The sequence below is a fragment of the Callospermophilus lateralis genome, chromosome 1, assembly GCF_048772815.1.
Source record: "Callospermophilus lateralis isolate mCalLat2 chromosome 1, mCalLat2.hap1, whole genome shotgun sequence".
In the NCBI taxonomy this organism is placed as follows: Eukaryota; Metazoa; Chordata; class Mammalia; order Rodentia; family Sciuridae; genus Callospermophilus; species Callospermophilus lateralis.
Window position 1 is genome coordinate 210,587,682 of NC_135305.1, and position 17,054 is coordinate 210,604,735.

General features: G+C 50.9%; 1 protein-coding gene across 2 annotated transcripts in view; it reads right to left on the reverse strand.

Moving 5' to 3' along the window:
- The window catches only part of Nwd1 (NACHT and WD repeat domain containing 1), a 55,882-nt gene that overhangs the window by 19,225 nt on the left and 19,603 nt on the right, over positions 1 to 17,054 (reverse strand). For both annotated transcript variants that reach the window (XM_076870660.2, XM_076870653.2), the window contains exons 5-11: positions 16,791 to 16,994; positions 15,180 to 15,339; positions 13,268 to 13,385; positions 11,863 to 12,021; positions 6,347 to 6,544; positions 4,561 to 4,683; positions 1,490 to 1,698 (exon numbers count right to left, since the gene is read on the reverse strand). In XM_076870660.2, the coding sequence (XP_076726775.2) occupies positions 1,490 to 1,698; positions 4,561 to 4,683; positions 6,347 to 6,544; positions 11,863 to 12,021; positions 13,268 to 13,385; positions 15,180 to 15,339; positions 16,791 to 16,994 (1,171 nt within the window). The remainder of the gene's footprint in view (positions 1 to 1,489; positions 1,699 to 4,560; positions 4,684 to 6,346; positions 6,545 to 11,862; positions 12,022 to 13,267; positions 13,386 to 15,179; positions 15,340 to 16,790; positions 16,995 to 17,054) is intronic.

Here is a 17,054-nt window from a genome sequence, read left to right on the forward strand (position 1 = left end):
TCATAAAACTGCATATCTGGTTTAATCCAATTTCACTTTATACATGTGCCCACACAGAAAAACTCATACGCCCACACACACTGCACAAAGCAGAATCACATGATGTTAACAGTGATTATCTTTGGGGTTACTTCTTTATACTTTACGGTGTTTTCCAAACTTTTGCTAATCCCAAAGATGATTTTTATAATCAATTTTGGGATGAATTTTTCTCAAAGACTTAAACACTCCCTCTCTACTAAAAATATAATTTTAAATTTTTATTAGCCACTTTAAAAAGGTCAAAAGAAACAGGTGAGATCAATTTTTAAAGTGTATTTCACCTAACCTGGCACATCCAAATGTTAGCAGTTGAAGGTGTAATTGCTATAAAATTATGATGGCAATAGTTTATACTATTTTTATCATACTAAGTCTCTGAAATTCAGCAGGTGAGAACAGCCACATTTCAAGTGTTCCCACAGCCCTATCTGCCCCGGGACTCCTGCACTGGACAGGACAGTTCATAAGCACCAATACTCCTGGTAACAACTACCAATTGCTAATGTAATATAGTAATTAATAGATACCAATCACCAATACTATAATGCCTGTGCACATAGCATGTTCACTGTATTTGGTAAATAAGTTATCTAGAGATGATTTTAAATATGCACAGGTTAGATGCAAACACTACACCATTTTATATAAGAGACTTGAGCACCTGTGAATTTTGAAATCTGAAAAAGTCCTGAAACCAATCCCCCTGGATACCAAAGGATGAGTTTACAGGTTTTTTTCCCTTGCTTTAGTTACTGAGCTTTTATCCACTCTGCTATTGGGTGTCTCCATTCATAAAGCATGGATCACAGGGTTGTGACTAACATAATGGAAGGACATAGTGCAGCATGCATCGTTTTCAGATTTACATGAACATTGCTAAGAGAGATCATAAAACTACCTCAATAAATTTGAAAGGATTCACATCATAGAAAAGAATCTAAGTAGAAAAAAATAACAGAACACTATCTGGAAACCCCAGAATTTTGGGGAAACTGACCGCACACTTTTCTAGAGCATATGGGTCAAGCAAGAACTCAAAAGTGAAATCTGGAAGCATTTTGAGCTGAACGTAAATGAAAACACAACATATTAAAAGTGTGGGTCGGGGCATAGTGATGTGCACTGGTAATGCCAGTCTCTTGGGAGACTGAGGCAGCAGAATCATGAGATTTGCCAACCTGGCAAGACAGTGAGACAAGTGTTAATGGGATGCAGATAAAGCTGTACTTAGAGGGAGACATATAGCCTTAACATATTCTATTAGAAAAGATGGAAAGCCACAAATGTTAAGAGAAAAATACTCTCGATATCATTTGGAACTTCCTCTGATGCCTTTTCAAGTGGTGTGTCCCCGTTTGCACCCCCCCCCCCATATCAGAGAGCCCTTCCATATGGGAAGAGCCTACTCTATCAGCCTTCCTTTACAAACAGGGCCGGTGCTCATTACCTTGGAGCCAGAGGTTGAATACATGATTTTATTTGTCTCATCCACATGAAGGTTCCAGATCTGGGGTTCAGTGGAATTTTTTGAGCCTCCATCCCAAATGGTAAATTTCTCCTGGCCAGAAAGTAAGTTCCACACGCGCAGAGTGTGGTCCTTAGAGGCAGAGATGGCAAGAATCCCTTCTGCAAAAACTTTAACACACCTCACCTCTCCTGCAGCAGAATGTGAAGGGAGGGTCTGTTAGCCAGAAACATTGTGTCCTTATAACCATCAAAGTAGCCGCCAGTTTGTAAATACCCTGCTTTACCAAAGAAAAAATGGATGGCTTTGAACCAATCCAAACTGAAATTAATGGATGGCAACTGAACAAAATTAAGAGTGACAAAATGGGTTGGGATTCAATCAATTGTCCCAGATGTTGAATTTGTAATAAGCAGAGACAATTGAATTTTACAAAGGTTCAGCATTCAGAGACTATTTAAAATTGATAAACATGCTTTAAGAATAGTGTACAATTCTTGAGAATTCTTGAATTCTCCTGTAATTTTTATAATCTTAGAAAGACACATCCCAAACAAAACATAAAATTTTGAAGAAATAAAAGGAAGAAACTGACCAATTGATTACCTGAATATGTAAAGCTTCAGGAATATAAAATGTAGTTGAAAGACAAGTGACAGATGGGAAAAAATATTTACAACATAAAACTGACTAATAGACTTTCCTTAATAAACAAAGAGTTCTTACAAATAATCAAGAACTAATGCAAATGATCTACTCACAACTTGGACAAAGAAAATAAATAGGATTTTTACAGAAATAGTGCTGGTAAACAATAAACATTTGAAAATCATGTTTGGCTTCACAAAAAAAATGCAAACAAAATTCCAATATGTCCTAATTACCTACCATATTGGTAAAAATTCTAAAGATTGATCATCTGAATGTGGCAAACTGATACAAGAAATCAACTAATTCCTCAGTTGGCTGATAAAGTAGAAGTTGGTATTACTTTGTATCCATTTGTTTATTCTTGTGGTGCTAGAGATTGAACTCAAGACCTCACACATGCTAGGCAAGGAAGAACCTTTTAAAGTAACATCTCTTTCTTTTTTAAAGAGTAACATTTCTTTCTTTTTTAAAAAAAATATTTACTTTTTAGGTGTAGTTGGACACAGTATCCTTATTTTATGTATTTATTTTTACGTGGTGCTGAGGATTGAACCTAGGGCCTCCTGTCACCTGTGAGGCGACTGCTCTACTGCTGAGCCCAGCCCCAGCCCAGTGACGTTTCTTTCTATGAACCCTCACATTAGCCTACTCTTGGCCGATGCCATCTAACACGGGCCTATTGTAAAATGAAGTGTTGAATGTCACATGTAACGTATTGAATACTGGACTGAAAAATGAAAAACATTAGTTTTATGGGCAGGTTCTGTGCTGGGGATGGAATTCAACCATCATTGTTGAAAAGTCACAAGTCAAACTTACATAAGCCAGGGACATCTGTGTATGATGTGGACCAATTTAACGGATCAGAGATCCGTCACCAGACGTCGAATCCCTGAGGCCTTGATCTTGGACTTCCCAGGCTCCAGAATCGTGAGAAATAAATTCCTGTTGTGTCTAAGTTACCCAGACGGCGGCATTTTGTTATAGAAGCCCAGAGAGATGAAGATAATGAGCTTTGGGGAACAATGAGCTATTTTTGCTGCCTTTAAGCGTCATAAGTGTAAAGATTCCATGGCCTACGGCAGCGTCGTTCCTGATCACCAAGGATTGAAACGATGCAGACTGATGAACGGAGAAGCAAACTGTGGTCGGTTCTCAGGATGGAGTACTACTCAGCAGTTATCGGGCTGGGGCTGGGGCTCAGTGACAGAGGGCTTCCCTAGCCTGGATTCCATCCCCAGCTCAGAAAATGATAAGAAGTGAAAAAGCCAGGTTGAGAGTGTGTTCACCTTGGGTTTTTTGCATTCATTTTGATTTTTCACGAATACCATATTAGAAAGGTGTTCGCCGTGGAGCTGTGGACGGTGAACGTGTGCCTAGCCTGGGGGAGGAGGCCTGGGTTCCACTCAGATCAGCCTTGCTCCGTCTCCCTTTAGCACCTAGGACAGGGCCTGGCACAAGGGACGTGGGACCAAGCTCAGTCAAGGATTCAGTGAGCGAATCGCGTGTGGAAGACACAAGCAGAATGGAAACCTCATTTAGGATCTGCTGTGGTCTGGAGGCCCCTCTCCCCAAATTTGTCTGTTGGAAACTTAGCCCCAAAGCAGTAGTGGGGCAGGTGGAACCTTCCAGAGGGGAGCGGGTCATGGGGGCTCTGATCCTCTAAAGGGTTGGGTCAGTTAGAACACGGGAGGCGGGCTCCCTCTTCCTTTGGCTCTCTGACCACGTGATGCAGTGAGAAGACCCTCACCAGAGGGGCCCCTGGGCCCTGGACTCCCCAGCCTCCATAGCCACGAGCCATTTACAATTTACCCAGTCCGTGGAGCCCTGCTATGGCAGCAGAAATGAACCAAGGCAGGCTCTGAGGTGGACACAGAAAGACCACAATTCTTTACCCTCGGTGCTCCAGACCCTTGACGAGGTGACTTTGCGGGTCCTCCCATCCGGAGAGGGAGCCCATGTTCCTACCCCCGACTCTGGATGGTTCTTGACGGAGCACCACCTCCATGTCTGGAACTCGGATATTGTGAGCTCCATTTTGCTTTCTGGAAACCCTGCCTTTGCTAGACCTTGGCTGCAGGAGGATGAGGCCCACACAGAGCAGCGTTGAGCCATCCCGGTTGAGGACACCCTGAACCAGCCAATTGACTTCCAATGCATGAACCAGTCTGGCTGGCACCAGAGGAACTTCCCACAGAGCCCAGTCTGAATTACCGACCCACAGAAGATGAGCTGAAGAAGCAGCGTATCTGTCACTGTGTATTGTGAAGCTTTGTTACGCAGCTCTGGCTGCCTGATGCAGGAAATGAGATCAGCTTTAATATAGAGAAGTGAACCTGTGGGGAGGTTGCTGTGGGACACGAGGAAGATGCTGACCACACCCCACCCTTGCTGAGCCTCACCTGTGTGTCCTGTTAGAATGTGGACCACTTGCTGCTCCTCCATGTCCCACACAGCCACGAGGCCATCCTGGGTGCCGACCACCAACAACTTCTCTTCCAGGCTCCACGCCATGGCGGTGATACCTGCAGCCATGCAAAAGAGACAGTGATGGCCTCAGGGCCCATGTCCAGGTGCCCAGCCAGGGGATCCTCTAGAGAGCCCCCACTTCACAGTTAGGAAAAACCGAGGCACAGACAGATTCGGCCCCTTGTCCAGAGTCACATGGGAGGAGGCAGCAGAGCCAGGGTTCTGTAGCTGGGGGCGTCAGGTGCCAGACCAAGGGGCTTGCTGTGACTTTGTGTTGCCGTTGGTAAGAGGAAGGACTAAACCCAGCCTGTCCTTGGTGGTTCTCACCCAGGGTGATTCCATCCCCCAGGGGACAGTGAGTGATGTCTGGAGACATATGGGGATGTCACCCCTGGGAACAAAGGTGCTATTGACATCTGGTGAGTGGGGATCTGCTCGACACCCTAGGACACAATGGGGTCCCCAAGTCGTGGAGTGCCTTGAGGCTCTGTGATGCAGCCAGCTGCGGGCTTTTCCCTGGAAGCTTGAACCTGGGCAGAGCTGGAACATCGCCAGGCCCTGATAAAAGTGTCCAGGTTCCTGTCCAGGCCTTAAAGTTGGGACTATCAAAGTGCTAGTCAATAAGACAAGAGCAGAAATGATAGTTTCTGCCTCCAGGTCATTCTACTTTATTTAAGTCACTGTTATTTTGGTCTCTGTCACAACGTGTGAACCTGTATCCTGACAAGGGCACAGTCTATCCCACTAAACCAACTTCAGCCTCGGACTCCTCAGCCCAGCACTCTAGTGGCCGCCCTGAAGGATTCCTCCACGTGTCCCACTCAGCATCCCAGGACGCCTCTTTTGGAAACAAGGGCCTGGGAAGTGTGACTTTCTCTACCGAGTCCTGGGGTACCGAAAGAGCCTGGTTGGTAACAGCCCGGCGTCTGACCCCTGAGCTGATAGAGATGTCACAGTGAGAACAAGGAATCAATCGTAGGTGAGCAGATAGAAGGAAGACAGCGGAGACGGGTGGGTGAGCAGAGCGCAGGTCCGTGGATGAGGCGTGGTGAGTGGAGAGGTGGGGGCAGGAGAGGAAGAGTCAGGTCATAGGTGGCCTGCAAGCTGACATGGGACAGGGTGTGGCTGGTGGGGGCAGGTGAAGATGGCAGAGGAGGGGTCGGGTGGACAGACAGATGAGTTCGTGGGTAGGAGGGCAGGATCAGAGGTGGCTTGGGGAGGGTGGGTGGAAGGGAAGATGGAGGGCAGGTGGGCGGTGGGTGGACAGGAAGGTTGGTGGGGAGATGGGAGGGAGGAAGGATGCATGGACAAATGGAAGAACCAAGGATAAGGAGTCAATGACCTGCCCTGGGTCCTCTTCTCCGGTGACCCTCTGGGGCCGCCTGCAGTTCTGTCAGCCTCTGGGGGCCACCAGGCACCCATCCCTAGCCCCCAGGCTTCCCAGCACAAGCCTGGGAACTGCAGCCGCTCAGGGCAGTGGCACCAGGCTCTCTGGGAGGGGACCTTGGAGGCACCCTCTGGCAGCGGGCTCATTAGCAGCACTTACACCAGTAATCTCCAGCCGCAGGGGACAGAAGCCGAGCCGGCAGGAGATGGCCAGGACTTGCGCTGATAGCGCCCACGGGGCTCCCGATGGGCAGCAGGCGCAGCCCCAGCACCTGCCGCCTGCCTGGTGGAAGGCAGGGGCCTGGCGGGATTTGCTATGCTGGGGACACTCACCTTTGTGACAGCCCGTGAGGGCTGCCCGCAGGGGTCCCCCCGGGGGCTGGAGGAATCCTGCAAGGGGCACCAGCACAGGATGCGGGCACACCCGGAACCAGCTCTGGGCCTGCTGGCACAGCTGCCCCACCAGCGCGGGGTGGGACGCGGCGAAGAAGTGGAGTCTGGCCAGGAGTTCGGTGTACAGGACGCTCCTGTCTGCAAGAGGGGGTGCGTGGAGGTCGGGTGGGGCCGCCCGTCCACCCCAGGCTCCGCCCCTCCAGCCCAGGCCCCGCCCCTCCAGCCCCAGGCCCCACCCCTCCACTCCAGGCCCCGCCCCTCCAGCCCCAGGCCCCACCCTCCAACCCCAGGCCCCGCCCCTCCAGGCCCAGGCCCCGCCCCTCCAGGCCCACCCCATGGGTTAGACCTCAGTTGCGATTTGCCATTTTCTCTGGGTTTCTTTTTGTTGTCAATGAACACCCATCCATCCACCCACTCACCCATCCACCCACCCACCCACCCATCCATCCACCCACCCACCCATCCATCCATCCATCCACCCACCCATCCATCCACCCACCCATCCATCCATCCACCCACCCATCCATCCATCCATCCATCCATCCATCCGCGGTGCTGAGACTTGAACCCAGGGCCCCACACGTGCTGGGCAAGCGCTCTACCACTGAGCCCAGCCCAGCCTCTGGGTTTCTTTTGGTCTCCCCACCACCCTAGCCCTCAGCTTCCCAGAACAAAGACAGCCTCTGCCTTGTCCGTGGCTGTGTTTGAAAAGCCCAGAACAACGCAGGCCCCAGGGTAGGGCACAGTGCTCCTCAACTTACTGTGGGGCCTCACCCTTGAAACCCATCGTAAGTGGAAAATGCAAGTGGGAAGCGCGGGGAGCCCACCACACCCCTGAACACCCCGCTCAGCACACCGTGGGGACCCCGTTTCTCCCCGCGGGACCGCGGGGCGGCTATAGAGCAGTATTATGAGAGGATCAAGCCGCTGCTCAATGACTGGAAAAAAAGATTGAGATTCAAAGTGTGAAGTAGGGTGTCTGCGGGTGTGCGTCAAGATCGCACCACCTAGAATCAAACCAGCACAAGTAGGGGACCGTCTGGAGGCCAGGGGGTCCTGTACCAGGCTGGACGACTGAGAACGGCAGTACTGCACCCCCTCACAGCTGTGGGGACAGCAGCCTGAGATCAGGGGTTGCATGGCAACGCCCCTCCACGGGCTCCAAGGGAGGATCCTTCTTGCCGGCTGTCACTGTCTGGTGGCTCCAGGGGCTTCTTGGCTGTAGCTACATGACAGTCACTTGTCCAGCGATTAGCAGACACATATATCCTTTGTGGGGTGGGCTGATTTTCCTGCCTGCTACACACAAGTACTATCATTATTATTCCAGATTTATAAAGGAGGAAATTGAGGTACAAAGAGGTTCAGTGACTTGCACAAGGTCACACAGACAGTAAGAGGAAGAAATCTGACCCCTAAGAGTTTGATTCCAATGCCCTTAGTAACAAAGACCAGGTGCTAGGTGGGATATGCTGAGTGAGTCACCCAAGGTTTTAGGTGTTGAAATTGATGCCGACTGTGAGGTATTACAGAAAACAGAATCTGACCGTGTTGTTTAGAGGTGGGGCCTTTGGCAAATGACTTGGATTAAATAATGCCATCAGTGGGAGAGCCCCATGGTTCAAGAGGGAGGAGAGCCAGAGAACACATCCCATTCCCTGTCTCTCCCCATGTGATGCTCTGAACCACTCCAGGATTCTGCCAGCAAGAAGGCCATCAACGGGCTGGGGATGTGGCTCAAGCGGTAGCGCGCTCGCCTGGCATGCGTGCGGCCCGGGTTCGATCCTCAGCACCACATACAGACAAAGATGTTGTGTCCGCCGATAACTAAAAAATAAATAAATATTAAAAATTCTCTCTCTTTAAAAAAAAAAAAAAGGCCATCGACCTTGGACCAGAACTATGAACCAAGACAAACCTCTTTTCTTTATAAAGTGGCCTGTTTCAAGTATTTACAGTAACAACAACAAAGACTAATATACCAGATATGCTGAAGTTAGATTGTTCATTCTGAGCCTGTCGTTGGCACTTTCTGAGCATGGAGCCTGGGAAAATGACAAGAATTCCTTGGGCTTTGGCATGCTGGTGGTTCCATGGGTGGAATGGGGGACAGATCTGGGACCAGAAGTGAATGTGCCATTTACTGCAGATGCAAAATTTAACGTACAGCCAATCAGCTCAACTATCAAGATAATACTGCCTTAATTCATTTAAAAAAATCAAAATCAATGGTCCTCAAACCTGTGATTAGCAAAATAGTAACTTCCAATAAGATCAGAGCAGGGGCTATACAGGAAATCTCTAACTTCTACTCAATTTTCCTTTAAACCTAAAAATGCTAAATAAATACATAAATAAAGTCTACTGAAACACACACAGGATCATAAGCGACTCTGTTAGACCCTGAGGTAAAAGGGGGCAATCAGGATGGACGGTCTTGGGGTTATTCAGATGGGTATCCCTGTCCCCACCTTGTGGAGCGTTCAGGGTTGTCCTACAGCGCCCCCTGGTGGTGACAGTTATTCCTACACCTGTAGAGGGTGAGCCACAGGTTGTCAAGGGGTTTGCAAAGATCTTGCTGGGATTTGGACTTTTAAATCTTCCCTTGGACTAGGAAGTCACCCCAGGGAGGCTTACAGTTCCTGGGGAGCACCTCTTACATTGTCATTCTTTTTAGACAGTTCCCTGTGCTGTTCCATGGGAGAGAGAAAAAGTGGTAAGTGAGCCGGGACAGATCTTAACCATCCCTGGACCTCAAAAGGAGCTGGCTCTGCACCTGGGATGTCAGTAGAGGTTGCATGGTGCACGAGACAGGTGCAACCAAGCGCACAGACAGCTTCTGTTTAATTCTGCATTTTTCTGATGATGAGAACCCTGGCCAGGTGCAGCAATGCCTCATCCAAGATCTTTCACATCAGCAATATTGATGCTCTCCTGGGACAGTGACAGAACCCTGATGGCACCGCAGGGACAGGCTCTGCATGAATGGACTCACATGCCCTTCCACAAAGCCCTAGGTGGGACGACTGATGAGCATTCTCGTTTTGCATATGGGAAAATGGAGGACTGACCAGGAGGTAAATGCAAGAGCACTTCCGTAAGTGGCAGAGCCAAGATTTCAACTGACACCATGGGGTCCGAAATCCATGTTCTATGGCCAGGTCTGGCCTATGGGACAGGGGTGGAAATGTGGCAGTGAGCAAAGGAATGATGCCGTTATTCTCATTAAGCACAGAGTCCGGCATGGCAGATATGATGCAAAAGAAAACCATTAGCAAGGATAAGTAAGAGTGAGACAGGTGTGGTGGTGCACGCCTGTAATCCCAGATTCTTGGGAGGCTGAGGCAGGAGGATTGCCAGCCTCACCGATTTAGCAAGGCCCTCAGCAATTAGCAAGATCCTGTCTCAAGAGAAAGAAAGAAAGAAAGAAAGAAAGGAAGGAAGGAAGGAAGGAAGGAGAGAGAGAGAGAGAGAGAGAGAGAGAGCGAGTGCATGAAGACAGATGGAAACAGGGCAGTGGTTGAAAATGCAGAGGCCCCGGAAAAAGGAGGGTGTCAAGCTGGCAAATCCCAAGCAGGACCCCCAGGATGTCATGTGCTATGGCCAGGCTTGGTCATTCCCAGCACTGTCTGGAGAGAAGCAAACAACTCAAGGACTTTCACAGACCAAGACGAACAGCTCTGCAAGGGAGTCCCAGGCCACCACTCATCCATCCCCAGGCCACCATGGAGAGGCGCTTTGGATATGGGGACTTAAACCCCTGTAACCCCCTCCTTCCTCCACACACTCCCTCCACAATTTATCACCCGTTGTTAAATTGGTATAGAAGTCCCTGGATCTCGCCACATCTTTGGGTTTTTTCCTCTTTTCTGTGAAGTTTTCATGCACATGCAGTTAATATTTGTATGTCGTTTCTCCTGCTCAGCTTTTGTTAGTTTAATTCCCAGGCCCCCAGGTACTGAATATCCAAGGGTAGAAGGAAAGTTGTTCTTGTTTGATGGTAAAATGGTACATCCCTGGGGCTCAGTGGTGGAGCGTTCACCTGGCACACATGAGGCCCTGGGTTCCATCCTCAGCACCACAGAAAAATAAATAAATAAAATAAAGGTAGTGTGTCCATCAACAATTAAAAAAAGTACAGTCCCTGTGAGAAGTGGTGCACAATTCCTCAAAAAGTTAAACAGAATCACCCTAAGATCCAGCAAATCCACTTCTGGGAACAAACTCAAAAGGGTGGAAGGCAGGGTCTCAAAGAGATATTCATGCATTTGTCACTTGACAAGTTCAGCATACTCACGGCTGCCCGAGATCGAAGGAAGCCAAGCAACCACCTCGGACAGATGCATGGATACACAAAATGCAGAGGGCACACGATGGGTGTGATTCAACCAGAAAAAGAAGGAAATCCTGACTCAGGCTACCGTGTAGATGAACCCCGAGAACATGCGCTCAGTGACGTCACTCAGGGAGGGGACTAGGCCATGGCCACACCGTAGTGTGAGGTGCACCTCGTCTTGGACACTAAGCAGGTCCAGCCAGGCTGGCCCTTGGCTGGGAGCAGGAAAGGACAGTGCCTGATCCACTCACGGGAGGGCCCCGGAGTCATTGAAGCCACACAGACAGGATGTGAAATGGTGGGTGCCCCAGGGCTGGGAGGAGCCTGGGGAGCCCGAGTCTCCTGGAGACGGAGTTTCAGCTTGGGAAGTGAAAGAAAAGTGCAGATGGTGGCGGAGTTGGTCAGACACACGCGCGGACTCCTAACGCCACCAAACCGAACACTTAAAAATGGTTAAGGTGGAAAAATTTGCTACATATATTTTGCCTATGTTTTTTTGATGTTTATTTTTTAGTTGTAGTTGGACACAATACCATTATTTTATTTACTTATCTTTATGTGATGCTGATGACCAAACCCAGGGCCTTGCACGAGCTAGGCATGCGCTCTACCACTGAGCCACAATCTCAGCCCTGGCTATAATTTTTTAAAAAATGGTGCTTAGCGTGTGTGAGGTTCTGGCTTTAATACCACAGCACTAAAAACATTAAATTAATTTCAAAATGAAACTTGAAAAACACACAAACAAAACAGCATCACAGGCAGAGCAACAGGATTTAGAGAGATTCTCCAAGGTCTGGGGAAGGGTCGGAAAAATGCAGCCTGAGGTCCAGACCCAGGCCGATTCAGCAGTTAAGAACAGTTTTTGTAGATCCCTGTGTTGCTATGCAACCGATGACAAGAAACCATGAGCCCCAATAAAGCACAACGTTGTTCCCCAAAAAAAACAATTCACATCTTTCTCATTTTCGTAATTTTCTCTGAGTTAATCATTGTCCTTGACGGCTGTTATCATATTTTGAATTTCACCAATGAAAAATCTGTGGGGATCTTTTTTTCTCTTTTTAAGAACAGACATGCCAGGCCGGGAACAGACCCCCAGCCGGGCAGCTGGACTCACCCATGCCTCGGAGCTCCAGGGCAGGGCGGCAGAGCTGGAGGGCCTCTCGGACCAGGCCGACCTCGGGGGAGTCCACGTGAGGGGCACACATGTCAAAGTCATCCAGCAGGCTCTCGATGCCCCCAGAGACGCCGCGGCAGCAGATCCAGCTCATGCTACCTGTGGGGAGGCGCGGACAGCGTGGGAAGCACGCAGCTCCCGCCGGCTCCCCGGAGGGGGAGAGGCCCCTCTGCGTCTCTCCCGGGGGCTCTCAAGCTCAGCAGCACTGGCACCGGGGGCTGGACCACCCTCCTGGGTGGTGGGCAAGTGTGCACGGGCTACAGAGCACAACCCTGGCCTCCACCCCCAGATGCCAGCAGCATCTCTACCCTCAAATGTGACTAATGTCACCCTCAATGCGTCTCCTGAGGGGCAGAAAGCCCCTGGTTCAGAATGAACAAGTGAGTGGTAATGCGTGGACAGACTGGTGGAGACAGAAACACGGATAGATAGTGGACCTGTCTTGGCAGGTGGATGGAGAGATCCACAGAAAGATGGACGGATGGATAGATGGACAGAAAATACAGAGATGGTTGGCTGGCTAGTTGGATGGGATGGATAGAGAGGGGTAAGGGGACGAGTGGAGGGAGCCAGGGATGTGCAGAAAGACGATTCAGAAAGATGGCTGACTGGCTGGCGAGACAGATGGAGAGATAGATGACGTTTTTGTGATGCTGGGGATTAAAGTCAGGGCCCCACCCATGCTAGGCAGGTGTTCAACTAATGATCCACATCCCCACTGCCAGCCAGACAGGCAGACAGGCAGAAAGATGGACAGATAGACATAAAAGAATGGATTGGTGGCCTGGCGCAGTGGTGCATGCCTGGAATCCCAGCAGCTCAGGAGGCTGAGGCAGGGGGATCGCAAGTTCAAGGCCAGCCTCAGCATCTTAGTGAGGCCCAAAGCAACTTAGCCAGACCCTGTCTCTAAATAAAATAAATAAATAAAAAGGGCTGGGGTCTCGGCTCAGTGTAAAGCACCTGAGTTCAGTATAAAAAGAAGAGATGCTGGTTGGACGGACACATGCACACCTGGGTGGATGGACAGACAGACCGACGGGTCTCTCATGCTAGGGTATGTTTTCTCACCCTCCGCCTATCAGCGCTGGGAGCAGTCATCCTCTGTGGTGGGGGTGTCCTGTGCACTGCGCAGTGTGGAGGGGCAGCCCCGGGTCACTAGGTTTGAGCAGCACCCCGACACACAGACACATGTGACAACTGTGGACCTCTGCAGAAATGTCCGGGACCCCAGAGTGCCGAAGCCCCCTGCTGCAGAACCTCTGCAGGGTCTCTGCCCTGCCCTCTGCCCCTCCCAGAAGGTAGGCGCCTGGCAGAGCAGCGGGGACCTGCGGTCCCCCGGCCTTACCCAGCACCTCCTGCTTCAGCTCCTCCAGACGCCCCGAGTGCAGCAGGTGGTAGGGCAGCTCCTTCAGCTTCCGCTGGTTTGCCACCGTGTCCGAGAACCACAGGGGCTGCGGGGCCACCTGGCGGAGGAGAAGAGAGGCTGGCAGCTGGCGCCTGGGTGCAAGGTCACTCATTCACTCCACAAACACGGGCCAGGACAGGCACCAGATGGGGCTGGGGCGGGGGCACAGAGATAGCCCACAGCCCCCCACAAACAGGGCTGGGGCAAAGGGAGGGACCTGGGCTCAGCAATCCAAGCCCCAGGGAGGCAGCCCTTCCTGAGAGAATAAGGTTTCCTGAAGATGCGGGCATCCGACCTGGGCCTTCGAAAATGGGTCGGAAAACAATGGCATTATTGGGAGCCACGGCCAGGCCTGCAGACTGGGGAGGGAGGAAACCTTGGAAGGCTCCCCGGAGGAAGAGGTTTTTGGGCTGAGCCTTGAGATGGCGGAGAAGCAAAAACAGGGCATGACATCCATGCTAAGGATGCCCAGGCTCCTGCTCCGGACATGAGGGAGAAGACCAGAGGAAAAGCACAGAGGAACGGCCACGGCAGGTCTTCCCGGGCGTGGGCACGGGGAGGTTTTTATTCTCGACTTCAAGAGTCTCTGTGCTTCAATAATTGCAAGGTACTCTTGTCACTAGAAAAATCACATAAGCGGGCTGGGGATGTGGCTCAAGCGGTAGCGCGCTCGCCTGGCATGCGTGTGGCCCGGGTTCGATCCTCAGCATCACATACAAACAAAGATGTTGTGTCCGCCAAAAACTGAAAAATAAATATTAAAATTCTCTTTTTTTTCTCTCTCTCTCTTTAAAAAAAAATCACATAAGCATTATTTTTTTTTAAGTGCCTGATACACTTAGGAACCTCGTGACTGGAAATAAGATTGTATGGAAAATATCTAATCCCCAAGAAACAGATGGACAGACAGACAAGAAAAAAAAAATAGCCGCAGTGGTCTCTCGTGTCCATGGGAGATTGGCTCCAGGACCCCATGGATACCACAATCCAAGGATACCAAGTCCCTTAACAGAAAATGGCAGAGAACCTACTGAGTCATCTCTAGACGATGTAGAACACTGGGTTTAAATTCCACGCACACAGTTGTCACTCTGAATTGTTCAGGGAATAGTGACAAGAATATGAAGTCTGCAGTCCACATGGTCAATACAGGTGCCTTTTTTTGGAATTTTTATGGTACTGGAAATTGAGCCAGAATCACTCTACCTCTGAGCTACTTCCTCAACTCTTCTTTTTAAATGATTTATTTTGAAGCTGGGTGGGGTGGCACATACCTGTAATCCCAGTGGCTTGAGAGGCAGAGGCAGGAGGATCGCAAGTTCAAAGCCAGCCTCAGCAACTTAGTGAGGCCCTAAGCAACTTAGCAAGACCCTGTCTCTAAATAGGATAAAAAAGGGGCTGGGGATGTGGCTCAGAGGTTAGACTCCCCTGGAGTCAATCCCTGGTACCAAAAATAAAGAAGTGAGTGATATATTTGGAGACAGGGCCTTGCTAAGTGGCCCATATTTTCAAATATGTTTAAACTGTGATCGGTCGAACCTACAGACGGAGAACCAGGCTGCGGATTGAGGGCGGGGAGAACGGTTAGGCTTCAGGAGGTCAGTCCCAGGGGGTGAGTGTAAACCCTGAGATGCCAGGACTTGGGCAGTATTAAATGTGGGGGTTCCCCCTTTGGAAAGTTGGGCTGGGTCGTTTCTCCGTCATCCGCTGCTCCTTGCTCCCCAAATTATGGAGGAGGCAGCTCGCATGGGGAGGGAGGAGAGGTCGTCGGGAGGGCCTGCGAGTGGGAAGGACGGGGCGGGGGGAGTCCAGCAGGCACGGCCAGGCGGTGGGGGCAGGCCTGTCACCTCACCTTGCGGTCCAGGTTCAGGGGCTTCCCTACAGGCGGCAGGGTGATGAGCTTCTTGGTGCCCTGGCTCCAGGCCCCTGAGAAGAAGTCGGCCAGGACGCGGTGCCTCTTGGCTTTCTCAGGCCCAGACAGGTAGCGCACCCAGACCACCTCAGCCAGCTGTCTGCAGGGAGGGACACAGGCTGACGGCCCCGAGGGCACAGCAGGCTCAGAGGCAGCCGCCAGTCTTCCAGGAGCCGCTTCCAAATGCCAGTCCGTCCCACTCCAGCCTTGGGTGCGTGCAGGGTCTGCTGCCTGCCTGCCAGATGCCTTGCTCAGTGCGTATCTGTAAATGGGCCATCTTGTTTTCCCTTAAATAAATGTGCTTTTAAAAGAAGCCTCAGGGTTAATAGGGTTAAAAATAAAATAATAAATTATCACATACCCAACAAGCCCACGGTTGGGTATGGACCCCAAACCGAGTTCAGACAGAAACTCGAACAGCAGGCACAGTGGCACCTGTCTATGGTCCCAGCCACTTGGGAGGCTGGGGCAGGAGGATCGCTTGAGCCCAGGAGTTCAAGGTCAGGACAGTCTGGGCAACATGACGAGATTCTGTCTCAAAAACGTAAAATATTTAGACAAGCACACATGTTCCCTAAGCACTGTCTGCGATAGTTAAAAAGTGGAAAGAAATTGCTGTCCGTCAGCAGGTGGCCGGGTTGACAGAGTGGTGCAGCCACACAGGGAACGTCACCCGGTCATAAAAAGGAGGAAGCGCTGACACAGGCCACAGCGTGGACGAGCTTTGAAAACATGACACTGAGTGACAGAAGCCGGGCACAGTGTGTGGCTCCATGGACATGACATGTCCAGAACAGGTGAATCCAGAAAGACAGAGCCAGACCAGTGGCTGCCAGGGGCTGAGGGGGCAGTGGGAGGGACTGCAGGTGGGGACAGGGGTCACCTTTTGTTTTTTTCCCTTTGGTGGGGGGATTGAACCCAGGCGCCCTTTCCCACTGAGCCACATCCCCAGCCATTTTTTATGTTTTATTCAGAGACAGGGTCTCACTGAGTTGCTTAGGGCCTTGCAGTTGCTGAGGCTGGTTTTGAACTCATGATCCTCCTGCTTCAGCCTCCCAGGCTGCTGGAATTACAGGAGTGTGCCACGGTGCCTGGCTCTGGGGGTCTCCTTCTGGTGTGATGGAAATAATCCAGAAGGACATGGAGGCGATGGCTGGCAGCATAGGGAGTGCACGAAACACCACCGAATCGTGCCTTGTAAACGGCGAATTGTATGTTCTGTGGGTTTCATCTCAATTTAAAAAACGAGGGGCTGGGGGCACAGCTCAGAGGTAGAGCACTTGCCTGCCATGCTGGACGCCTGGCTTCCATCCCCAGCACTTTACCAACCACAAAATAAAAGAGAGGAGGAGGAGGAGGAGGAGGAGGTGGAGGAGGAGGAGGAGGAGGAGGAGGAGGAGGAGGGCAGCGGCAGGAGGTTAGGTGTGTTAGAGGCCCTGGGGTGGGGGCCCTGGAATTCTGAGCTAATTCCCTGGGAGTGGGAGGTCAAGAAGGAGCTGGTCACTGAGTCCTGTTTTAGAGACCCCAACCAGACGGTGTCACTGGACCTACCTGTGGGCGATGGCCAGGAGCGTGAGGCCGTCCACGGGTCTCCGGGCCAGGCAGTGGCCCAGGTCCCGACGAAGCCGCACCCACAGCAGGGGGGGGAAGCGCAGCAGCTCCTTGCTGGGGGGGGTCCAGTCCCGGTACACCACCTGCAGCACCTCATCGTCCAAGGACAAGACGTCTTTCAGCTCCGCCTCCGAGAGACCGTGCCTGTGGGGAGGCCAGACAGGCTTGGATCACCTGGGACTTCTGCACCGAGGACGAGGGAGG